The sequence below is a fragment of the Pholis gunnellus genome (genome assembly GCF_910591455.1).
Source record: "Pholis gunnellus genome assembly, chromosome: 4".
NCBI lineage: Eukaryota > Metazoa > Chordata > Actinopteri > Perciformes > Pholidae > Pholis > Pholis gunnellus.
The window spans coordinates 7,461,113-7,488,170 of NC_136530.1; the positions used below are offsets into that span (position 1 = coordinate 7,461,113).

At 42.6% G+C, this 27,058-nt stretch overlaps 1 protein-coding gene across 1 annotated transcript; it reads left to right on the forward strand.

Annotated features, from left to right (window-relative positions):
- Positions 1-6,158: 6,158 nt before the first annotated feature.
- On the forward strand, positions 6,159-24,217 carry plpp2b (phospholipid phosphatase 2b). The gene is made up of 6 exons (XM_079158058.1): positions 6,159-6,627; positions 17,644-17,795; positions 17,893-18,155; positions 18,711-18,768; positions 20,519-20,695; positions 21,703-24,217. Exons 1-6 carry the CDS (start codon positions 6,552-6,554, stop codon positions 21,859-21,861), a joined length of 885 nt encoding a protein of 294 aa, XP_079014184.1. The 5' UTR covers positions 6,159-6,551; the 3' UTR covers positions 21,862-24,217.
- The last annotated feature ends 2,841 nt before the right edge of the window (positions 24,218-27,058 follow it).

A 27,058-nucleotide genomic window follows, 5' to 3' on the forward strand; every position in this document is an offset into this window, starting at 1 on the left:
GACCACTCCGATGATTATGACATCTGCTTTTCATGTTTATGGTAAGGATATAGTCAAATGATTTGAGATAAATGAATGTGTGTGTGTGTATATATATGTATTTATACATGTGTGTGTATCAGTTCCTGTTAATGAATTCAAATTTGTTGTATTTTTCTGTTAATGACTGATCCCAGAGGGAAATATTCTACTGAGTGTCCTGTTGAGAACATAAGCAGAATGGTCTTAGTTTTGTTGGGTGTGTTTCCTTGTCTTGACAAAACAAAGTGAGAACAACAAGCCATGAATCACTTCACCATTGTCAGTATATAATGGCTCATTCATAACGCCCACATTTTCAAACAAGGCTGTTTCAAACCTTTCAACAGTTGATAGAGTTTCGGTCTAATTATTCCTGAGACACATTCAACAATTAAAAACTACTCCATGTCAGCCTAGTAGCAAGTCCATTATTTGTATGCATTATTGATGTATTTATAATATAATTCATTCATGCCAACTCTCAATATTTCTTTAAGCCCAAGGCCCAGACAGCAGAGGGTTATCTAGGTGAGTGTAAAGACTCTCTAGTGACTAATCAGTTTACATTTAAACAATATACATTTACTCAATCCAGGATCGGTCACATCATGGCCGATACCCAATCTGCTTCGTGAGGTCAGTATTGGCGCCGATTCAGCTCTGTCATATGGGCCAGTCCCTATTTACTAATCCAATATGGGAAGAAAATATATGTTTGACATTCATATATGCATATGTCCCCTCGGTCTGATACTTTTCTGTGTGAATCACTACATAGCAGGGTCATTCTGGCGGCATGTGGCGAACTTGTGTTTTGCCTTAGGAGTCTTTTGGACTCCAATGCATCAGTTCTGTGCTGATGCTGATAAACTCAGTTTTAATCTCAATGTTTTCTCCCATCCAGTCTCCTCCAATAAGTCAGAAAGCCTGCACCAGCCTGTGGGTTTAATGTGTACTGTCAGTGAGAAGAATCCCACAGTGCACCGCAAACTGAGAACGGCTTGAAAATGACATACACTTCCTGTCAGCTGACCCTGCCCATGGCGGCGCTCCTCCTGCTTTTTGACTGCAGCCAGCTCACCCTACCAGCAACCACAGACACACATATGCACCAAGAATCCATTCACAAATACAGATATTCTGTTCACAAATGTTTATTATAATGTTTCAGTTGTAAATAATATGTTTAATCATAACTAAGTATGTACTTAGGTGTGGGGTGAAATTCTAATACCATGATATTTTCTGTTTCTATCACTCAGAGTTATGAATACAGTCAGTGTATAAACGCTGGGTGACCCTAATCTGGAGTTTACTGGTTGGCTGGCACATCACTCTGCACATACTGGCAGCACATTCTGGCTTCATGTTGAAGTGGGAATCAGTGACATAAACTGACAACCATAATCTGCACTGGGAGAGACTGAAACATACCACCAGCAGCAGCAGCAGCAGCATCACTGGTAGGTTTATCATGTAGCTACTAATATTGTGAACCTGGTCAATGAAAAACTGGACATGCCAGGAAACTATAGGAAGGCCGCCTAATGACTGAATAAGCACTATACTTGCGAAAAACTCTTTTTTCTTTGAAACAAAAAATGAAGAATATCATAGAGCTCTTTATCATTGTCACACAGTTGTACAGATAATTGAAACACTTCTATAATATTTCACTTTCGGGGGTCAAAGGGGAACAATTAAGGCAATAAGGCTCTGATTGTATCATCGCCGACTCTTGATAAGGGTTCCTCCACTCCCTTTAATTCCAGAAACACTGTTTTTGATCGATTATCTGTCACATAAATATTGTCTGAATTAGCAAAGTGTGTCTCCGTCAGTGTACATGCCGGTGCAAGGTGTTGAGCTTGGCGCCCGGCAGCAGCAGCTCCTCCTCCTCCTGCAAGGAGCAGAGCTTTGCGAGCACCGACGCCACGCAGCTGCAGCACCGGGCCGTTTTGCTATAGGCCCATTGGAGGGAAAGGGTGCAAGATAGAACCAGGACCAGGACTGTGCGGGGCAGACTGTCAGACCCTGCTGCGGTAACAGTAGACGTTTTCTAGAGGTACCCTGGTGATCGGAAACACTACAGCTAAAGTTACTCATAGTAGCTCTTACATGAAGGTTTGCTTCAAAATCAAAATGTGTCATCAGACTCTGGTTCACTTCTCTTTCTTCTCACTCGGTTTCTACCCCACCACCTTATCCCTCCCTCTCCTCTAACTAACTCTCCCCCTCACTCCCCTTTGGCTGGCTCTATAGTGCTCTCTGCTGGTAAGAAGACAAGTAAAGTTTAAACAGACAATTAGCCGACTGTACTGGGAGGACACAGTCTACTGAAACTAATACTGTTACACTAATTTGCTTGAAAATTAAATGTATTTAATGAAAGCCTATGTATATATACATGAACATATTCAAAAGCATATTTGATGTGTGTTAATTACATGACAAAAGGATATGTTGCACTCATGTCTCTGCTTAATCTTTTTCTAACACATTTCAGTACAGAAGATAAGTGCACTATGTGGGGGTTTGGTGCAGGTGAAGTGCACACAGTGTCAGGTGAGAAGCTGCACTATGGTTTGACTGGCCTGTTTTGGCCTGTTTGGAGTCTATGTGGCGCCTCAACCAACACTATTATCACTTTGAATAAAAGCTCTTTCAGTGACATGATGCATGCGGTCCTTTGTTGCATGTGTGTTAACAAATGCATCTGTGTGTTTGTCAGAAGACGACTATTCAGAGAGGAAACCTTTCTGGTTTGTGTCCTTCCTCTTGTGTTCGTCGTGGTTTTACTCCTCCTCATTGCTGCGTGTAGACAAAGGTGAGATGATCTACCAGTTCAGGTCTATTCCAGTATTGCTGTAGTGCTGAATAAAAAATTGGTGTAAACTATGACTTTCAAAAAGTGACTCAAAACAAGGATGAATAAAGCATTCGACTCAATTTATAGCAAGAAGCAGCTGACAGGTATTTATCTTTCATTAGAGAGAGAAAAAAAAGATTAGTAATCTTATTACAAGATGTTCAGATCTCCAAATCATTAAAAGACATCACAACCATCAGTTTGCGAGAAGCTACAGGCAAACACATAATTTTCATGCACTGATCAATGTAGAGATTTTGGGCTACTTTGCTTCCATAACGTGTCGTCTTTCAGACAAGTGTTAATTTCCTGTAATACAGGTAATACAGGTTAATTCCCACTAGTCTGACTAGTTCTCCCCTCCCCCAGTGACCCTAAACAGGAGCAGTGGTTGAAGATAATGGATGTCTTTCAAGGCTGTTTTCTCAAAATGAGTTTTTTTTCTACTCTGAGACAGAAATCACCACTTTAACATACATCAAACTTTCCAGTTTCATTCCTATCTATTGTCTGGAGGTTTTTACAGAGCGGTTTGTGCATATAAAAGTCATAACCTGATCCATACAACATGTTACTCCTAAAAACATGGCTGTTGACAGTCATTTCTGATTCATGGAGTGATAAAAAGAGATATCCAAATTTCACTTCGGAAAAACTTTTCACTCGAATATTTCAACAAAATGAAACAAGAATTTTTAACCTGGCTTTATCTAATGTTCAGATTTCAGTTCTGGTAATTGTATGCACATTGACACTATACAAACAAATAATTGTGATCATCTACTGGGGAAGAACTCTCCCTTTATCTCATATGTTTTTATAATTATACAGTCAGTTAACAGAAAAACAGAGTTAAAAACAGTTTACATTCCTTACAAGACAGATGACTAAATGACAAAGTACAACTTACAAGCAGACAAATGATGTTCTGTTTTCTCTGCTTAGTAGTCTCCACTAGAGTGTGACTGAGAATGTAAATCTTTATAGTCTCTCACCATCTCAGTTGCCTATAAAACACCACCATCATTACTCTCTTTCACCTCTGCGTGGGGGCAGCAGTTCTGGTAAGAGGAGTTTATCTGACTCTTTAGTTATTGTCCTATGTCCATGGTCGTTAACAGAACTTTATTTATCCCTATTTCTTTAAGATGGACATGTGAGACTAATTTGATTTATTGTGTAAAGTCCTAATATTGCATTTGTTTTGTTTCAGAGACACAAGCCCATGTGTGTCTTGTGCTCCATTTAAGTTCTTAAATGTAATTAACTGAGTTCGGAGAAAAGGAACTTTGTTCAGATTATTGAGAATACCTGGCTCCTATGCAATCTGATCCGATGCCCACGATGATGGTCAACTTCTCAATCTGAACCTCTTATTAATTTATTATTAATTTGGATAAAGCAGAACATCTGTCCTCCAGTGCCTGACCACCTAGATCTCCAACTCTCAACACACGACAAAAAACTTCTGCTCAGAGAAGGTGGCTCCCACTTCAACCTCTAACTAATGAACTGTGAAGAAGGCAGTTGAAAATGTATCGATTATCAATTATTGTAACTGTGAACAAGCATTGCTGCACTTTGTCCCCAACTTACATTTTTAACATTTTTCATTTTTGTGCAGTTGTCAAGCTGACTAGTTTTAAAATTCATGCGATTTGGAGGCAATGTTTCTCCAACCCTGTTTTCTGTGAGAGTGTAGTCCCTCATGTTTTCATTCTGGCCATGACAACAAGCAGTACATCTTGACAGGAATACATTTTTTATTTGCAATTTTTTTGTTGCAAATTAATTATTTTAAGGACATTCCAGTTTCCTGACTTTGAACGTGCGGATTGGATCACACTAAGAGAACCAGGTCCTTCTAATTAGACTTTAAGATATTGAGAATTTGTCCATATCTGTGTTAATATCTGTGTTGGTTTATGGTTATGCCATCTGTGCAGAGTCAAGAAAAAACTGTTGTTTGAGAAGGTCAATCTTTACTTCTTTAAGAGATTCTGCCTGCTAAACTTGTTGCTGTTAGAAACAACCAGAAGGGGGCAGAAAAAGCTCAGTTTTAAATATATTCCCTCTAGTGTGGCCCTGACCTCTCCATGCTGTTCCTTTTCCCACCTGATATCCTTCTGCATGTTATTGTTTCACTCACAAACTCAAGTTGTCTTTGAAAGCTGAACGGTGCTAAATACTCTTATTTCAGTGCATTTAATTCTACCTTCTTCTTGCAACTGTGCAGAGTTTGTTCGTTTTAAGAGTATCTTCTAAACTCAATGGTGCTGAACTAATAGACTTGGGGGTAAACGAGGTGTTTGTCATGCAAAAAGAGTAAACTATTAATACACACAAATGACTCCGAAGTACTAGGCACATGGCTGCATGTTGGCAGAGGGGGGTGGCCTGGTATTGGCTGCTGGTGGGGAAACATCCTGACTGGATGGAGTCATGCTGGTGTTAAGTCGTGCTAATGCTGCTGCAGTCCCAGCAGGTCCTCCTGCTTTAATTAAGCTGGAAGTTTTATCCTCTATATCTCCCCCCCCCCCCCCCCCCCCCCCCCCCCCCCCCCATCCACACACACACACACACACTTGTGTACACGTCTCAGTGACGTGAAGGTGTTGACTAATGTGTGTTTGCGTCTTATTTAGAACCTGTTTGCTTTTTAGTCAGCTTCAATATAAATCTCTCTCATATGGGAGAAGAGTGCACTCGAGGAAAAGATTAAGTTCTCAACTAAATGTAACAGTTCAAGTGTTTTTCCCCTGTGGATCATTCATGGGGTAAATGGAGTGCATGATGGGATGAGATAATATAGGGCACTCATCTATGTGACGAGTTCAGAGAGCTGAGTCCTCAATTACAGCCACAGCCGTATTGTAGGGCTAAATCCAATAATTAAATCCAGATTAGTCCAGATAATGAGATCAGGTGCAATGGCAGTCAATAGCTTTAGGATATTACTTTATTCCCTCCATTTATAGTACTTTTGATCTGACAGCGCAGTTTGTGTCATATTTACTGTTGTCGGGCACTTCCTACTGCTCTGATTCGCACAATGTTTAAGTCCTCTCTACTCAAACGACATAAAAACGTTGGTTTGCAAAGCAGGGGGAGAAAAACCAAGCAAAACCACTGAAAGGTTTTCTCTCGCGCTCTTTGCTCGTCTGTGCGTAAAACAAATATTCGAGCCTGGCGATGATCAGAGAGCCAGAGAGGAACCAGAGAGGAGCCAGACGAGGAAGTCAGGAGGAGGGACCAGTGCGGTGGCGTGGTGTGTGCCGAGAAAACAGTGTGTACTGGATTCCCCGGACGCCTTCGGCGCTGTGAAATCGGAGGATCTCTCCCAGTTCTGGTTTTGTACCCGAAGCAGTAATGCGCGCAAAGGGACGCACGACTCCAGTGCTGCTGCGAATCTGCTCAGGGGCGAGTTTTTAACAGGCGGCCGTTTAAAGAAAGCCACACACACAAACACACACACACCTTTGCTGTCAATGTCAGCACAGGTAGGGAAGAGAAGGGGATCCCGGAAGAACTCGTAGTGCCGGTTACCAGGCTGTCATAGCCTGCACTTTTTATTCCAAAGCGAGCGAGCGCCGACTACTTTCTGATTGGTCTCAATCAGAAAGTAGTGACTCGCTCTTAAAAGTTATTGATTTTAACGTGAATGAACGGAAAGAAGATGAAGGAGCTGAGGAAGAAGAAGTTGTACGTGTTGATGGACGTGCTGTGCGTTGTAGTTGGTAAGTTATGGACACTTAAGTACGAAACTATACGTCAGCATAATCTGCCTGTTATCTAGGAATTGCACTTTAATGGTGTCAGCGGGAATTCTTTTCCCTATAATCTGATAAAGATCACGTGTTTGTGGTTGCAGCAGTTTCTTGTCAGTCGATTGGTGTGTTTGCGTGTTTTGCAGCCATGACAGCAACTCAGGAATGCTTTCTTTTATTTTCACGTTAAAGTGACACGAAGACATGTTTTTAATTGGAGGAAAGATCTGCGGGACAACACCGGAGCTGTTTTCATCCCTGTCTCTCTTTATAAATGAAGCAACTGTGTTTCCAATGCAGTCCAATATTATAAAAAGAGGATTCATCCCGTTTGTTTATGCACATCCCTACTGCAATATTGTCCAGGCTGAAATGTGACATTAAGTGGTGGGACCATGGTGAAAACACAAGAGGAAATACGTTCATTCTCCTCGCAGGCCTGCTGCACGCTCCCAACAACTCCGCACAAACTTTGCATGACTTTACAGAGCCTCAGGAAGCTCAATGTTTGTTTATGGAAATGTGATATGCGTGTGTGTGCCGCTTATTCCTCATTTTCTTCAATATTTTCTCTTCTCTAGAATTCCCCACATACAGTGCATTTCTCAGGATGTTACTTCCACATTTCTCCATAGACCATTGTTTTGCATTTAACTTCAGTGTTCCACAGGGTTAGCTTGTTGTTTTCCATTGTTGCGGCAACTACACCACATGTGTTTGTCTCCTTCCCCCTCTGAGCAATGAACACATAATGAGTTGTTGTCTTTTGTGAATGGAACTGAATATGAGCGGGGGGGGGGGCTGTCCACACTTCTTACCCTCTACTCCTGGCGCCCTTGTCCGGACCACACCCATCTTTGTACTTTGTAACTACAAACCTGTAAAGTTGTGTCTGTCAAATGGACTCAAAACCACGTCTGTGTTAGTTCCAGCAACAATAGGTGTCCCCAGGAAAACATAATTGCCATGACGACACACACACACACACACACACACACACACACACACACACACACACACACACACACACACACACAGGCTCACAAGTTGAAAACAAAACCAGCCACTCGCTGTCGCTGCTGGTAACAATCAATAGATGCATCATTTACAATAGATTCATTAATACCTACGTACATTTCTAGACCATCATGCTTCATAAATCTACGTGACACTTGTGGTCTACCATTATAATAATGATAAAGTTCATAATAACATTTACATCACAAAAAAACAGTATAAGTGAGAAGTCCTCACTGCAGAGAAAAGGCCGTTTTCAGCCTCAGAGATTTTTGTGTGTATGTGGAATGTACCACTGGGGTGGGACTGTGGTGGGACTTTGGGTTTATGTATTAATGCCACAAGCCCTTGACAGACATGTGTTGCGTAATGGTCTGGTGTTTGGCGGCGTGTTCATCTCCTGTTGTGTCTGCACTGGTGATAGTGGCAGGAAGTCGGAGGGAGAACGTAGAAAAGGATGGTGAGCACATGCTTGTGCGGATCTGCTCTGCTGTGCAGTTTCATCCCCCCCCCCGGCTTTTCGGAGAGCTTAGGGGTGTTTTTCCGTCTGTGGGAACATCCACAGACTGCTGAACTTGATAAGCCTCACCATTTTGCTGTCACAAGTCTGGGATTAACGTCTGGGTTTGGTTGGTTGGTCTGTCAGGTCTGGATAGTGGCATCCCACCCTGTTGCCTCGCCCTTCCCCTTTGCCACCCACGTCAGCCACCCAAATAAATGTCATATCAACCCCAAGCTTATGTGAGGTTGCCCCAGCCATATAATAACAACATGGTAGAGCTTGTAATTATGCTAGCCATTAGCCTAAATGGAAACTGAGTTTTGAGATGGGTTGTGACTGCATTTTGGAAATATTTACATTTCTTATTGTAAACACTCGTATGTGAACATACGGTTTTGTAGTGTGAAGCCAATGCGGAAGAGCCTTAAACTTGCATTCTTTCTACCGGTCAGCAGGTGACCACTCCTCTGGTTACAAATAGTCCGGTTGAATAGAAGTCTATGAGAAAATGACCTTCCTTCTCGCTTGATTTATTACCTCAGTAAACATTGTAAACATGAGTTTATGGTCTCAATCGCTAGTTTCAAGTCTTCTTCAATACAGCATGATGTTCATTTAGTAAACGACGGACCTATTTAGAGTAAAATAGACGATAAAGCAGGGCACGCTTTCGGGCGTGGCTACCTTTTGATTGACAGGTCGATACCATGATGTTGTCCGGTTTGGGTGTTGTCTGTGTTTTTGTCACATAACTTAAAGCCTTTCAAAGTGCGTTTTCAGTTCATGAAAGATAATTGTAGCATTTTGGTCTCCTAAAAATGTCTTATTTAGCGTTCGGTTGAACTTAGCTCCACCCCCTCCAAACCCCCGTGTCACTTCTGGTTCCAAATTAAAAGATAGCGACGGCCTAAATGCCAACTCAAGTCTTCAAAACCGCAGTCAATGGGTTACGTCATGGTGACTTTATCTTCTTTAGCTTTTCTTCTACAGTGGGCACTTCTTCTCTAAATAATTATCTAAAGCTGAGTCTAAATATCTCACTCGCACAAAATATCTCCTATTCTCTACTCATACAGCGTAGTACACGTCTCTCTCTCTCTCTCTCTCTCTCTCGTCATGTAATACAGTCACAGAACGATTTCTTTGGCATGCTCTCTGTCATTCACACCCTGCCCTGCCCAGGTCAAACTAACAACTGTTGCTGTGGATGTGCCTTCTTTTATGTTCATGCAACGTCAAACACTATCACTGAATTTCTTAATGGAGAATCACACAAAATGGTTGCTTATAACAAAGAAGTGGTTTTCTATTTCCTCCAACACAAAGGTTGTTGTATTATCTGTCTAGTTCATGTGGGACATCAAATATCAGCCTTGGTCACGAGTTTATTGTTCATTTAAAGCTTGGCCTCCCTTCTTCTTCTCCATTCTTTCTTCATTGTATCCCTCCCTTCCTCTCTCCTCCTCCTCTGCCGTGTAAGTCTACACTCGGCACAAACAGACGGTGGGTGTTGGCTGAGAGCACAGAGCGGAAAGGCCGGGGTTTAACCTCTCCCTGCGCACAGCTCAGACTCGTATAGGTGCAGTACTGCAGACGAAGGTGGTTCGGGAGTCAGAGGAGGACCACAGCTCGCATTGCTGCATGACTCGGGTGCTTGCAAACGAGCTGTGTGTTATGAGTAATGTGTGAGATACTCAAAGTAAGTATGTGGGACTAAAAGGCCTCGAGGCAGCAAATTGGTGCAAGACACGCTCACGCACAATTTTGTTTTTCCATGTGTCGGCTTTGTGCTGTGAAGTCGGTAGTGACAAACCAGTTCTGTTTAAAGTCTATTCAGCTGAAGTTTAATTTCCCTGTCATGTGATTCTCTTTTTGTATTTGCAAGACACAGCTGTGCTAGAATAAGGATGACACGGCGTTATAGTATTCTATTAATTAGTTTTGTGTTCATACTACTCTGTGGATTTGAGCTCACAGCCAGCAGAGTCTTCACATACATACACACAGTGGAGTTATTTAATTTTGTATTAGCATCTTGTTATTGACCTATTCATTACCTGATCTACAATAGAGTTTGCTCCCAAAGCCCCACAGCTGTAAACAAAAGAGCTGCTGTGTTGTCCTCGCCTTATTTTCATCCTTTTTAGACTGTTGGTGCATGTGAATATGCCCATGCTCTATTCTTTGGCCTCGCTGGAAGTCTGTTAGAGTTTGTTGGCGCTGCGGTGTCTCCGGGGAGCCGGGCCTCTCATGCTGTTGTGTTGGGAAGACTGATCGCCCCGAGTTCTCAGTGAAAGGCCGCGAAGACGCTTGATGGGAATTGTTTTCCTCAGGAGAGCTCTGTCATGGAAACTGAAGCCCTTTTAACAAAAAACAACAACAAGAAATATGAGCCTGGCTTATTCTTCTCCTTGTCTTTAATGACCTTAATTGCTTAAGGATTTCGGGTAAACTTCTAAAGTCCTTTATCAGTCATACTCTAAAGTGGGTGAGAAACCACATTCATTTTGAGACTTTAAAGTACACAGATTTTAAAAAGCTCAACTGTTGAGCTGGAAGAAAATGTAGGAATTTGTGGGAGAGGCACTATTGTGAGTGTCCCTTTTTGATGTATTTCTAATAGTTGTTATTGTTTTAAGACATGAATGAGGAGAAAATTGACAGTTTCAACCACCTTTATTTTGGATTTCATGAGAAACTTTCTTAATGGCTTTGCACGTAAAAACTGTTCGCGCCTGCTGTTCTTGTGTAGCTTTCCAGTGTCTTTTTAAAGGCAGATTATAAGTCCTGCCAACATGTTTATTCTTTCCAGTAAAAAGAAATATAAGAATATAAAAGGAAAGCCAGAGTGAGCGAAGATTGCTTTTTGGACAGGGACCAGAATTTTGGAACATGTGGTCCTCATTTAAAGAAACACGAACAATATCACTGGTGTCAGGGAACCACCAAACATAGTCATTTGCATACTGAATAATTAGTATATATGTATACAGCAATGATGTGCAGACGACACAGCAAAGCATCTAGTGACCTTTCAGAGAAGCTCAGCACCATTCATGATAGTTCCAACTCTTCCTGCAGACCTTTTTATGGTTTAGGTTTAAACCTGTGTGGCCGACGTCTTTGATCCCCTCCAAACCCCAGACTCTTTGATTGCCAGATTTAGCTGTCCCTCCCACCACCACTACGCCCTCGCCTGCCACCCTGTCTCCTTCTGCACTGCTTAGACCTAAGCATGCGTAAATGATGCACGGAGCCAAACAGCAGGATTAGAAATAAAGAATGGGCACTAGCTGCAGCAGCAGCAGCAGGAGGATTTGGTGTGACTGGTGAAGTTGGGCGTTCCTTGTGTGAATTAGAATTCCAGAGGCCAACGGCGGCAGAGGTTGTAGGCTCAGCACATACCTTCCACATTAGTCAGTCCAGCTTGGGGTGAGACAGTCAGAAGGAGGGAGCTTTAGTTGTTTTGTTTTGAGCCACCTTGTAAAGGTCTGTAACAGCATGTTGATAGAGCTTTAGGGCTAGAGGTTCCTTGCTGTCATTTCAACCACACATGTTTGTATTGGAAGGAAGAAACAAAAGAGCGCTGGCAAAAAAAAAAAAAAGTGGAAACATAAAAAAGAAAAGTGGGAGGGGATGAGAGTTGGAGGCATGAAAGTCAGATGGAGTAAATGATAAAGAGTGAGACGTGGGTGACAATTACAGAAAGAATGGCGTTAATGTGAGAGGAAGCGAGAGCTATCAACAGACGGAAAAGATGGCTTGGAAAGGAGGGGTGAATATAGAAAGTAGGAACTCCCAGAGTGACCTTCGCACGGGGAAGACGAGAAATGAGAGTCGAAGAAATTCGTAGGAGAAGAAAATGTTCCAGCTCTGACCCTGAAGGAAAGTTTTAGACCAAACAGGGCAGCCCTGGGGCATGAGAACACCCTTCTCTCTCACACACACACACACACGCACACAGGTTTTACACGCCTTGAAAATATGCATAATGAAAACCCAGACTGTATGTTTTTCAAATTGAGGAGAATAATTGTCCGTCCACATGGTTGTACAGGTGCAGCAGGTTATGTCAGAGAAACCAGGGCAAGTAGGTGTGAGGCACTCTCAAACCACTGAAGCAACTTCCAGATGATCGAGGCGTCAACTTTTTCTTTAGTGGCAAATGTGAGTTAGGACAAAGACAGAAAAAACAACAACAACCAGCAAGCCACAGAGAGAGAGAGAGAGAGAGAGAGAGAAAGAGAGACAGAGAGGACGTGACAGGCCTTGAATCTCAGCTCCAGAGTGCTATTGTGGTCCAAATGGTCCTTCGTAATTGCACATCTGCCAGCTAAATAAAGCACCATCCCATCGAGACCTCTATATTTACAACAGAAGGAGAAGTGTGTGGGAGGACGCTGCCATCAAGAGAATGACAGAGAGACGCAGCTCCAGAGAGAAGAATGAATGACTTTGAATAAGAGAGGGGGGGGGGGGGGCAGAATGGAGGATGTGAATCAGCAGTGGTGGAAGGAATGGAGGAAAGCATATCCCTTCTCTCACTGGCATCTTTGTTTGCCCGTGGTATCAATTAATGCTGAACTTTTCCGTGACGCTCCTCTGACTGTTTAATGCTCCTCTTGACACGCAGTCTTCATCAATTACTCGGCTCTCTGTTGCCCACTAATGCCCACTTCAGCAGGGGGAAGACACCGAGGTGCCACTACGGGTGAATGCCTATTTGCGACCGGGTAAATGAAAAGCCTTAAAACTTCCCAGAATGGAACCAAAGCCTCTACTCTAAAATGGGCCTTTCTTAATCTGAGACGGGAAAGCTTGAGCTCTGCATCCTGCGACTTCAAACAGGCTCCCATTAGGGGCTCAGGCAGGAGTTTTTTGAGTGACTGGCAGATGGAGATTAGCTTCCTGGCTACATTCCAGACTGGCTGCGTTTCCTTGCCTCCATCCAAAAAAAGCAGGTGTCTAAAGAGAAGGTTCTCCTGTACCCTCCCCCCCCTCCCCCCACCTCTACCAGCTCTGGAGCAGTGTCAGTTTAGGTTGTGGGGTTGTCTCATGGTATCCCAGTGACCTAATTTGTCTGCCGAAGGGTCTATTTTTGAGCTGTGTATGCGTGCCTGCTTTTTAAGAGAGTGGCTGGTTTGTTCCTTGCAGATTTGATCAGAGGCACCGCTCATGAGACACGCTCGCACACCTCAGGATGCACCACACATTCTGACCGTGACGGCAGTCCAGACTCTTAACATCATTTTATTTGAGCGCTTTTATTTTTTCTTGTAATTTATGACTATCAAGTTAAAGTCATGTGTCAGCTAAATTAGTGTTTCATTTATGAGCACAGAAATGAAAAATTCCTTCTTTTTTTTACAAGCCAGCGGAGGGTTATTTAAGGCCAGGTGTTTTGACTTCACTCATTCCATGAAATGTGTGGCAAACTGGCAAAATCCCAGTTTGTTTAAGAGGATTTAGTAATAGCAAAGAGACTCATTAGAAACCTTTAGCATATGACTAAACAGATAAATACAAATGACACCCACGAATGTAATTGTAAAATGTCATCGGTGTACACGCAACAGCAATTCAGCCTTTTGTGAGCTTGTGAGGTTGAAGAAGGTGGTATATTTCATTAGCCTGTGGCACCTCCCTTTGAAGATTTTCACTTAATTTCTCTTTCGCTCTGCCGTGATAAATGGCCTCGCTCTGGCAAGTGTTAAAAGCTTCATAAAACAGTTTGAAGTTAATGTACCACCTCACTAGAAATGATTTTCTCCTCCTGTCATTTTAAAGTGACATTCACCATGCTGCATAAAGTACATACACTTTGTCCAGGCACAATCTTACACACACCTTTACAACTTGCTGTTATGTAGTATTGATTTGCGTTACATTACAAGTCTTTCCTTTTACTTTTGTTTGCGGCTCCATTTGCTGTCTTGAATGCAAATATTCCACTAGGCTTAAAAGGTTGGACATAAACATAATATGCAGAGTGGAAACAGATATCCTGTCATAATGCCCCCCAAGCAATGGATTTGACCCTCCAACACCAAAGAGCAATATTTATTTTCATGTCTGATAATATTACGTTATCAAATAGCATATTTGTCCATAGCGGATATATGAGGAGTCTGGAAATGTTTAAGATCATATTTTGAAAATTCAATACGTTTAAAGACCAAGCAGTTATAGCTGGATATGCAGTGCTTTGCATTAGTAGTCGTCGTAATAACTCCTGTAATGACACTGTATCAGTTTAGTGAGGTGATGATGAGATGGAAAGGTCTCTTGCCAGCTGGAAGCAGGATACAGATGCAGAAGCTGCCACATCAATAAATTCATGCCGGGGTTCTCCCCCGAGGCGTCTGAGACAGGATGTTAGTTAAATACAAGAGAACATATATTGTGCTGTGGTTGTCACAAACAGGATTTTGGTGGCACTAAAAGGAAAATATGTGGAATAAGACTTTATACGCCCGATTTACCACGTCCTGACACGGCTGGTAGATGTGATAACAGCGACCCAGTAGGCGTCTGGTGGCCGGTGGCTTGTGGGAAGTCGCTGTGCGGGGACAGGTGTCCTCCAGCTGCTGCTGCTCACAAAGAGACGAGGGTTTTTAGACAAAGAGCAGGGAGGTGGAGTACATGCGTTGGAAAGGCGTCGGTTGGTGAAATTGCCTGTACTAAAATTAGTCAAATATTTGTATTTACTGCATGTGTTGGTTAAAGCAAGTATGGGGAGTATGCTTATTCTCTTTCTGGAGCTTGATGAGAAGATTAATACCGCGTTCATGCCTGTAACCAAAAGTCCCATCAGTAAATTCATAGCAGGGGGCTCCCCTTTATGCGACAATGTTGCAATTAACTTTCCACAAACAGGATGTTGGTGGTGCTAAGAGGAAAAAATGTGGAAAAAGACTTTATCCAGCAGTCGGTTAATTTAGCTTCGTCTAAAAGTTGGAAACGGCTAGTTTGGCTCTTTTTTTTATTTAGCATTTCACCCATAATAAATCTGCCAACAAAATGTCCATTTTGTGCGGTAAACTGTCAAATCTGAAGGCCATGTTGGCTGATAAGGCGGCTGTGTTTTTTACTTCAACATCTTGTGTTGAAATATTAAAGGTGGGAGTTGAGATTCCTCCTCTCTAAGAAGATTAGAGCCTTTCCGTGTATAAATACTGTGTTGAAATCCATTGGTCTCTCTCTGTGTTTTTTCCTTCCCTGTCTGTCTGGTTTAAACCCAGCTCCTCCAAGGTTACCAGGAGTCCATCTGCAATCATGTGTTTATCCTATAGAGCGCTACTGTTTACTCTCCTCTCAACACAAAGCTTCTATTTTGCCGCTGCCCTTATTTACTGAGCCAATAACACTCTTTGTCTTATAGTGTCTGTGAGGAACATGTGTGCAGTTGGCGTGCAACTAAACAATGTCCGTACTCGTCTCATGTCACCTTGGATTGATGCGATGTCGGACACGAGTGAGACACACAGCGTGTCATTGTACAGGTGTCGTTTTGTTGTTTATTGTGAATTAAGGCATTTATTAGGGTAATTCCTCTGCTTCATTATTCAGTCCGGTGTTTATTACAGATAATTTAAGTCATAATGGTGTGCCTGTGTTTGTTTGTTTGTTTTTTCTCAGAATGAGCTACGGTTTTAGTGTCACATTAACTGTTACACATCCTTCTTCACATCTTTTTGAACCGCTCAGCCCGCTCCTCTAGCATTCAAGAAAAACATGCCATTCGTTTGTCAGTATTCAAACATTTACAGTAGGCTGTCGCTTCAAATTCGTTTCAGGGTGGAGTTGAACTCGGTGTTACAGAGTGTTCACCTCAGCTGAATCCTGATCCACCATCCAGTTGTATATTTTCCTTTTAGTCTCAGTCTTCAGCATGTGGACTCTTGGTCTCTCATCAGTCAGTCTCGCTGGAAGTCCTCCTGGAATTAGGTCAGCTGCAGACTTTTTTTTTTTTTTTTTTAAAGAATAGGAGGGGGTGCACTCCTCATTTACACAGAAATGTAATACTATTGGTGAGAGCACTTTTCAAGTGTGTGCAGTGTTTTTTTTCATGGCTGTTTTTCTTGCGTTTAGTATGTGTGGCTGTATGGCATTTCCACAGTGGCCTCAAGACTGTCTGTCTGCCTATTATGGACAGTGGTAGTGGATATCAGGCTGGAGAGCACATTCCTCAGTAGGGCTGCAACTCAATCAATTCATTGTTTACACTTTTTATATGTGAAATGTCAAAGATAATGACAAATATCCATCACAAGCTACCAGCCGATGTTTTAAAATCAGCTTCTTCTTTTAGCTTTTTCAAGTAAACTTTGACTAAAGTGATAAATTAGCCAGTTTATCAAGTAAGGTCTTTCACACACATACTGTAACTACTTACTTTACACCAAAATCTCGTGATTATGAAACGGTCACCATTGTAGGCTTTTAAAAGGGGTAGTAAAAAGTTAGAGGTTATGGTCCACAGTGGATCCCTATGGTGAAAGGTTTTCACTGCTGGAAAGAAGAAAAAAAACATCCAAAAGAACTTGTCAAACTACCTGCACCATAGTCCACCTCTCTGCTGTATATCCTCAGTGGGTTTAAATCAGTCGTTGTTTGCCACCAGATTTCCCTTCAGTCTCCTTCAATTTAAGAGGAGTTTGACTTTAAAGAGGAAGCGCAAAAGAGCATCTGCACAATGTATTCATTAGCATGTGTTTATCAATACACACTTGCAAAGAGCATGCGCCTTTGTACATCAACAAACTGCAGTGACGTGAGTGTGAACGTGCGTACCAGAGAGAGAAAGAGAGGTATTTCTTGGATGGATGTCTCCGAAACATCTCAAGGACATTCGTGCACTCAGGAGCCTTGAGCAGCTATATTTGGTCTTACTTTTGCACACACAGCCACATCATTCAAAAGAGCTGCAGTTGTGTCCGCAGTAATTTGTGTACAGTCTTGGAAGTGTGTGTGTGTGTGTGTGTGTGTGTGCGCTCTTGTGTCTGTTGTGTATGTTTGTGATGTTTGATTTTTACATATGCCCACATGCCTGTGTATATAAATACTACTTTGTACTGTTTATTTTTGCAATTCCCTGCTGACATTTTACTGCTGAATGTTTTTTTCTCTCCTTGTGAGTTGTTTTCATCATTATGTTTTTAGACCTTGAGGTCCTGAGGGAGAGAGAAAACAATTTGGCTATCCTTAGAGAAACATTTTCACTTCCCAGCTTTTATTAAATGATGTCATGTCTGAAAGGGCACAAATATGTTATTCCAAAACATTTGTTCTCAAATAGCGATGTCCATTAACTTCGACCTTGTTCCTGGTCTGTATGCCCAGTTATAATCTTGGCTGTGTCCAATGCGTTCATCTTATTTCACCAAAAGCTCAATTTCTCCAACTATAGTGGACGAATCCAACCTATCTCATCAGACTGTTGTTTCTCTGCTTTGTTGTGGCTACAGCGGCACTGCCCTTCATCGTCATGACCATCATGTTCAAGCCGTATCAAAGAGGGGTTTACTGTGACGACGAGAGCATCATGTACCCCCTATTACCAGACACCATCACCCATGGCATGCTGGCGGCTGTCACCATCCCCTGCACCGTCGTCATTGTGAGTTTTACTTCATCGACTTAATAATTGTAATGATGCTAAAAATTGGATCATGGCCTCAAGAAAACTCTTTTCACTGTTCTCCCTCTTCCCTCAGATCTCGTCGGGAGAGGCTTATCTGGTCTACAGCAAGAGGATTTACTCTAATTCTGACTTTAACCAGTACGCAGCTGCACTCTACAAGGTAGTGGGCACCTTCTTGTTTGGAGCCTCTGTTAGCCAGTCGCTCACCGACCTCGCCAAGTTCACCATCGGCCGCCCGAGACCGAACTTCATGGACGTGTGTAGCCCTAAGGTCTGCACGGGATACATGAAGGTTATCAACTGCACCGGCAACCCTCATGACGTCACAGAGTCCAGGTAGGAGGAGGAGGAGATCCCAGTGATATAGCTGGGGATGCACCGATCCGACTTTGGCAGTCCCTATACCAATATTAGGACTAATAGATCTAATACCAGTATTTAATTAATAAGCTGTATGCCTCACTGCGATACAGTGACTGGGATGCATTTTTTATGTCATATAATGATTTAAACATTTAGTTCCTAAAATAATAATACATAAAAACAAATCTTATACCAGCAACAATTTGGTCAAAACTTAAACAGGAATTCAAATTCTAATATATAATATATATAGTATCTGAACATGAAATGTAATTGAATACATCGGCCCCATTGTCTCAATACCTGATCCAGCTATTTGAGTCAGTATCAGCCCGGTATCCCATATCGGAATCGGTGCGTCCCAGATTATTGTAGCATACTTGTATTAATATGCTTAGAGATGAAAATATACTCGCATACTGATGTTTGTCTGGGGGGTGAAATTCTAACACATTTACACGATAATGATCGTGGTCAGTTTTAAATATCCTGTGTGACGCATTCGATTTGGTTGTTTCTCTTCACCAGATTGTCCTTCTACTCCGGTCACTCCTCTTTTGGAATGTACTGCATGCTCTTCCTAGCGGTAAGTACAGCATGTGAGCCTCAAACCGTGACTAAAACACAGTGTAAATACGCATCTCTATGTACGGTAAACGAGGAAGCGAATATCTCTGTGTGAATCAGGCACAACAGTCCCCAGATGGACTCATCCGATGACAGGCTTATGCATTTGGATCCGTACTTGAGGGCTAATTGTTGAGAAGGACCAAAAAGGCTCACAGAGGCGGTTTGTGCATGTGGCCGTAAAAGGACAAGGCAAGAGTTCAGTGAAAGAATGTGGACACTAAGAGAAATGACCAGGAGGCCTCTGCTGCCTTTTTCCCAGCAACGATGAAGGCGAGGCATGTGTTGTGTTCTGTCTTCCAGGCCTGTCCAGTTCATTACCCTTGGCCTCATCTCTTTGTGTTAAAAGCCAGGCACCAGTGCTAGACAGCGAGCTTCACGAGGCCAAGCAAAGCAACATTGTTCAGTTCAAAGAACATTTGAAAGAACAGACAGAATACAGTGTCCATTCCTGTCAGTACCCGTTTTGCCAGTCAAATGCTGCAAACAGAGCTGGGCTGTGATGTCCTGAAGTGTTCAATGCAGAGTGCGGCTGTGTGACGAGGGGGGGGGGGGGGGGGGGGGCTCACTGTAGTGTGATGCCAATTTTTGCACCTTCAACAGCAGCCCAGCAGAAGCCCGGAGAAGTCTGTACTGTTGCCAGGTTCATAATTATTGGCGTCTGCTGTTTTCCAGTAAGAAAGGGGTTTCAGTCCACAGTGGACATTTATTTGATTCATACTCAACACCCCATTACAGTTAAATCCAATTTGAGACATACCAGCCACAGCTTTTGCATTAGAGAGCTTCAAATGAATGGACTTTTCTGTTTTTGGTGTTTGGAGTATGATACCGTCTACCTTGAAACCTTCAGCGGGCTATCTCTTTAAGCAAATACAGAGAGAACCTGTAAAACAAAAATGTGACCGCTGCATTACTTCACTGCTCTGTCAGCATATACAGGGTTGGGAGGGTTCCTTACTACCAAATATGCAAATAAAGACGAGGAAAAGGAAAATGCGGAAATGTTGTTTGTAAAGCAGAAAAGAGGAACAACATCATCCAAGGACTGGCATCATTCGGCACATTAGTTTAGCCGTATTTTAACTTGGAGCAGCGGCAGTACCAATATAAATGAAATGAAATTAGCTAACATGCAAATATTCCAGTTTGTCCCGTTTACTGGAACACAAATTTGAAGCGGTTGCCCGTTTCCTACAAATTTATGTTTCATGTCTTGATGAACTGGAAAGTGTGTAAACCGTCCTTTTCACTAACGATAGAGGCCATTGTGTGAGACTTGTGTCATTAAGGGTTGTAAATGTGTGCGCATGTGCATTGTAGTGTATTCTTCTTCATTGTAAAATGTGTCTTAAAATTGGTATCCTGCTAACAATAAATACAAGGTATCGATAATCTGATCTTTTTTCTGTAACTGTATCGGAATACAGTTTGTCTCCTAATAACATAACAGCGTTCCATGTATTCCATTACTCCCCAAGTCTGTTAATATATAACTATTATGTCAGTGCACATACTGTAGATGTTGGTCCAAACACCATTTACATTACCCTAATCTTTTAAGGTGTGATAACCTTTTAGGGAGACCAAAACCATTTCTGCCATGTTTTTTTTTCAGTGTAATAGCAAGTTGACAGTCTCTCCCCCCCTGATCTCTCTCTTCTCCCCCTCACCCATCGATCTACCACCCTCTGCTCTTCTTCCTACAGCTTTACGTGCAGGCACGACTGGTGGCTAAGTGGGCCAGACTTCTCCGACCCACCATCCAGTTCTTCCTGGTGGCCTTTGCGGTGTATGTGGGTTACACCCGAGTCTCTGATTACAAGCACCACTGGAGCGACGTGCTGGTGGGGCTGCTGCAGGGAGCGCTTGTTGCTGTACTCAATGTGAGTCTCCACGGCAACTTCTCTCAAGGGCAAACGTTGCACGATTTAAGATTTCCTCCAATGCTGTTTCCATATTAGAGTATAGTACAGTCATAACTTCTGGTCTGGTACCAAGATGCCGAGTTGCTCATACAGTGAATGGAAGTAATATTTTGGCATTTTGCAGAAAGTTTGACATCGTATAGGCCTACTAACAATATTTTAATGACACCAGCTTAAAGCTAAAGAGTTTAAAACTTATCTCTAGAAATACTGGCCACATTTACATTTAATTATCTGTGAAGAAGCTCCAGCCTCAAACCTGATGACATCTGAACTTTGAGTCTGACTCTTGTGGTTTCTGGCTTTAGGAAAAGCAAACATGAGTGGGCCCAGATCTTTAAAAAAAGGACATTTAATGGAAATCTTTCTGTTAGTGATACTCCCTTTCAAAGTGGAACAGCTGCTGAAGAATCCATATTTCAGCTTAATTGGAGTGGGAGTGGAGTGTGTCAGCAGCAAAGTGTGACTTGATACAAACCAACACACTTAAGCTGGCAGCTTCTCAGGCAACAAGTCCATTCTGCTCACTTCATCCAGTCTTTATTGTTTGGCCACTTCCCTGTTTTTGAGTGAGCCGCTGTCAGCACCGCCTTGTGGAAATTCTGGAGTGGTGGAGTGTGTGTGTGCATGTGGGTGTGTCCATGTATGATTGATAGGGAAGTGACCGCGCTCCTTTGGCCTTCACGGTGTTGTGCGCAAGTGGAGACCCTCTTGGGCTTGGTGTTTTATGGCCTTCAAGGGTTGCGCCTGCTCTCTGTGTGTTCCTCTCAGATGTGTGTGAGTGTGTCACTTACCAGCTGTGCATAGACCTGTCCAGACACATGTAATCACAGTTTATAGCCCAGCCCTTACCCTCCTCTGTATCCCTTACATGCTTATACTCCAATTTCTGTTGGGAAAAAATATTCCATAAGTGACCAAAGCTAAAATCCTCTCCTTCCTTTTTTTCCTTCTCTCCTCTGCAGGTGCACTTCGTGTCAGACTTCTATAAGAAGCGTCCTCCACGTTGCACAAGGCCAGACACCGCCGATAACGAAGAGCCAGCGAGGAAACCCAGCCTGCAGATTGCAGACTCCGAGCACAGCAACCATAACAACTATCACCGCAATCCAGGTCCTGTGTGACCGGGGCTGATGCTGTCGGGAACAGAGGCTGCAGCCTGCAGACCTTAAACCTGTGTGATAGGGTCCAACTCCGGGGCTTCAACCTTGAATGCGCAGTCAACAGTGTTTAGATCAGGCAATAACCGGGGTCATCTGCGGTCCTGACTCTGTAGGCTGCCCGCTGCAGACTCCTGATGCTATGTGAGAAGTCCTATGAGTGTGATATGTTAAATTCGAGAGTGTCTATGTGAATTCTGCAACCAGCCCTTTTGTATGTCTATTTCAATGGAGCAACGCCGGGGATCAGGTCTGTAGCTTGCAGCCTCTGAGCCCCCTGCTCCCTCCCAATGTGTCAATCACTCACACCCTCACCTACTCCCCCAACCACTGGACTGACTGAGGGGACGGCATCCAATCGCCAGGTGCCTAAGCCCCCTCTCAAAGACACCTTGATGACCTCCTTTTCTCCTGTAAGAGAGAGAGGAGCATATTGTTTTGAAGACATCATTGTTGATGTTGAAGCACATGTGCTTAAAGCTGCATTAAGCGAAAGACTCCAAACCCACAGCAACAAAGCTATGATATCCTATTGCCTTAATAAGTGCTTGTGTTAGCAAACAAGTTACACACACACACACACACAGCCGGTAACAGAGGACAGTACGCATCCCAATAAGAGCCCTTTCCTACCAACTGACGATATTCACTCTATGCCTTTATGCCACCTCCTGAGAGAAATATGTTCTCAGCTGGGTTTCACATATATGGATTGAGGAACTAAAACTGCAGAGATGTGGGACAGGAAGGTTGGTGTTGATTCTCAGCGGGATTCATTGTACGAGCAAGAAGTTTACTTACCAGGAGTTCTTTGATTTTATGTTGTTATCAAATATATCGCTTAATGTAGCTTTAACATTTGTTCTGTTTTTAATTTCTATATGTAGAGATGTTCGTAGTGATGGAAGAAACGAGAGGAAGAAAGACAAGAATGTTTATGAATGTGGGTGAAGGCACAGTTTGATGGTTAGCTTCATTTTAGTGCACATTAAACTGGCTACGCACTAGAAGAACGTCGCAAATCATGCCAAGTCATTGAAGTGGCATCAGGTTCGCAGTAGATGAGCTCATTTTCTCCTCATATTATGTCACGCTGTTGGCAAAAAGACCCACAAACTAAAAAAAAGTCGGCTGCAGGCCACCCCGAAGCTACTTTAAAAGGAGATGTATATCAACTTAAACAACATGGGTCGGCATGATCTGAACTTAGCTGACGATACATTTTCGCCAGCTCTCCTAACTGCTGCACAAGCAGGTCTGGGTATCTACTCAGACAAACAATGTAATGTTTTTAAAAGTGGCTGTAACAGCTCGTCGTGCCCGATGACTCACGCTACACCTTTTTGATTCTAGAAGTTGATTTCTACTCCCAGCAATAGTTCTTAGTGTCGCGTTAAATCCCTTCCCAAGTGTGTTCAGATGAGTACCTGACTTGTTGCATCATCTCATCAGTGCCAATTAGTCTGAATCTGAATTAAGTGAAGGATATGGAGTCTTAAACCTTTAAGGGCAGATTTTATGTCCAGACTGGGTCAAATTCACCCTCAACAGCGGTGATGCTTTGCCTCAAATTGAATTGTGGAGTTTGTGAGTGATTTATGTTTCCTCTGTGTGAGATGGACTGCAGAGGTAGAAACCATTGATGCAGATAGCTTTCATTGCTGTTGGACTTTATGTGTCATACCACTACTATATTGCCAATCAAATATTACGCAACTTGGCCTCTATCCTGATTTATTGTGTTTTTTTATTTCTCAAATACTATTAATCAAAGAAGGATGAGACGACCATTTCAAAAATGGTGTTTTAATTTATTTTAAATACAAGAAGTTCTTTATTTACTCTTAAGGTTTTTGTGCAATCACCCCTGCTTGCCACTATGAGCCACGAATACTGTATAGACTAATGCTATGAGACATGTTTCATGTTGCGTGAAGGATGTATATATATATATATATGCTTGTATGTTTTCATTTCACATGGAGGTGCATTTTAATTTCCCCTGTATAGTGTGCTTTGGTCATCGGATTCTCAGACTGGTGGCTGTAGGAGTTGCCGCACAAACGGATCCAGTTCCAGGTCCAAACATAAGCCAGATGCCTTGGCAGGGCTTTTAAAGGGCTATTGTAATGATAAAGGGTTACATACCCAACTGTGTTTTTGAGGCTAGTAGCGCTGCTCCATTCCCACTTCAAAGATTCGTTCTGTGTTCCTTTTCCTCTTCCTGTGTTGATAGATGAGGTTAATTTGTGAATAAGGTCTCCTGTACAGAATGCGGACCCCTGAAGGACTCACACCAGATCAGACAGACCACAAACCTGATAGGAAGGGGGCGGGGGAGGGGGGGGGGGACAGGACAGGAAGACCGAGAGAATCTCACCTGGTAGTGATTGTGAGGCCCCGAAGCTGAGCATGGGACTAAAGAAAGGCGGGGTACTTTAGGGGCCTGGGTGTGGGGTACCCCATGGTGAACCTCGGCCCCTGGGGACTTCTACACATTTAAAACACACATTTACAACCAGAAACAGCTGGATCTGGTTGCGGTGAAGTGCTGTGCAAGCCTCTCTCCGGCTCCCCTGCATCTAAATCATCTGTGTATTACTGCAGCCACACTAATAGCCCCAAATGAGGTTCTAGAAACGTCACGGTGTTTGATGCCCCTCCGGCTTCACAGAAGTTCTCAGCTGGTCATGTGGCTCCGTTTGTTGTTGTGCTTTGTTGGATTTGTGCCTTAAAGTAGAGGCACTGGTTGGCTAATCTCCTGTTTATACAGTATGTCCACTTGTAGTTATGATTCACGTTGTTTGCTTTTTTTTGTATATAGATTATATCTATAGGCTCTAAACCAGAGAATTTTAAATAAAGATATAATCATTCAGTTATATTGCATTGTTTTAATTTGTTCATTTAATGTCACTGATGTTATGATTGAATTACGCTGGGCTTTCTATATTGTTGATACGATTTGAAGCATAATGTGTGTCATGTGCTTGATAGATGGTGATGGTAAACACGTTTCCCCTGTTTTAGAAATGAGATAAAGATGATGATGATGAACTACGTTGTCGCAGCATCAAGATTTCAAGATGTTCTTGGCGAGTTCACTGTAATTCTGATAGCAAGCAATTTTTCGTTGAAATTATGCAATTTCTTTAGCCCACGTCTAGAAGGTCAACACACTTGAGATTGGTGTTGTAACACGGTGTGGTGGGCACCATTAGTTTCATTTACCATTCGTTATCCAAAGTTTATTTCATAGTGAATCCACCAGGATGACTTGTAGCATCCGCTCTGTTTGCCCAAAATACAGAACAAATGTATTTTCTCACTTACCTCGAGTGCTAGTTAGCCATGCATAAAGGTTTGTTTTTATCAGCCCAGGCTTTGAGATATCCATCTTTAAGATAACTGCTTCCACCCCAGTACAATAAAGGAATGGAAATGTAGTTTTTTTTAATGCTAAAAGTTACCACCAAAAAATTACATTTAGAAAAATTCACAGTCAGAAACTGAATAATCCAGAATCAAGCATTGTAAATGAAATGTTCCAGCACACGTTTAGAGACGGATGCAAATGTACAGTGTAAAATGATTTGAGCACTTGTGCACCAAAGCCCAAAGATTTACAGTTTTTCCTCTGGACTGATTCATGACACGACTTTCTTTTGCTTTGGACAAAAATAATTCAAACCAAGTGCTGAGGATTCAGGAGGGGTTACTGCCTCACTGTGTCCAGGCTGGAGAATGGATGCCGCTCCACAAAAATAAACACATCTATTTATAACGAAATAAACACTGACTGGACCCATGGGAACGTTTGTGGGAGTTTCGTTGGCAGCGGTATTGAAAACCACTGTCATCCCTCATTTAAAACAATATTACTCACTTGCACGTTGTGAAAGTTGTGCATACGAGCGGCCGTTTATTACTGGGCTGTCAAAACAACTGGGAATGGAAAACATGAAGGTATTTTATATACATGACTATTAACCCATTTAGCTTCTTCTTCAGAGTGATTTACAACGTGTGCGTTCATAGCTTTCTCTTTAATTTCTCCTGAGATGCATATTATACCCTTGCTGAATATATTATCCTGAGGGCCTAACAGTAAATTTACCTCGTTACATTATGAGAGATGATCTCTAACCAGAGCTTTTCTGAGGTTGCTAAACAGTATATCCGCCTGTGGTTGTAAACGGTAAACAGACCCGATCTATCTGAAAGGCATTATCTCACACATACATCAGATCCACTATCAAATAGCCAGGTTTATATCAAAATAATGTGGTGTGTCTGTTCTGCTGACAAAAGTGTCGACACAAACACAGCAAACCATCACAAATCCTGACCGGTTCGGTCCACAGCGGTGGAATTCTGTGAATGACCCGGAGTCTGGTGGCGAGAAGTGGCTCTCGAGAGGAGCGGTTTTGGGAAAACCTCAGCACTGGAAGCAGTAAAGCGTGACAGAAAAGACGCGACTGCCAGTATTTTGATGCTGCGGTATAGACGACGCTGAATGTTGTATACTCTACCGTATAGCCCACTTTGGTCGGTGTTCCTCCGGGCGATGACTATATGGTTTCAAGCTGGAATTTCAGGACCAGAAACGGGAGAGAAGAATGAAAGAAATAAAGAATATTTACTCTCTGGCATGTTCAAACTTTTCATTCTTAACTGAGCATCCTTTATGAGGCGTAGATGACTCCCCCACTTCCTCTTGGCCATGTTGACTGTTAAAGAGTGTCTATTAGATATAGGAAATAGTTCAACCGTTGAATGACATTAAATTGAAGTTGGATTAAGGTGGGATCATCAGATGGATGGAAACTAGTGGGAAAAACAGTCAGATGAATCAGGGGAGCCATGGGTAGTTAGTTGTCCCCTTGAGGTCCCTGTAGAAATAGACAGAGAGGAAAAAATAAAATAGAAGCAACATAAGAAGCGAAAGGAATCAGGGGGGAATGGGCTGTAAAACTGAAACAGACATTGGAGAGAGCTGAACTGGTTCACATGATTAGAAGTGGATAAATGGGAAGCACAGGATGGTCTTTTTCTTCAGCCTGTGTCGAATTTAACTTTATTATCTTGCGGCTTCCAATGGAGCTGGAACTGTTTACATCCCGTTTTCAGCACTCAAAGGGGGAAACTGTTTCTGAGAAAG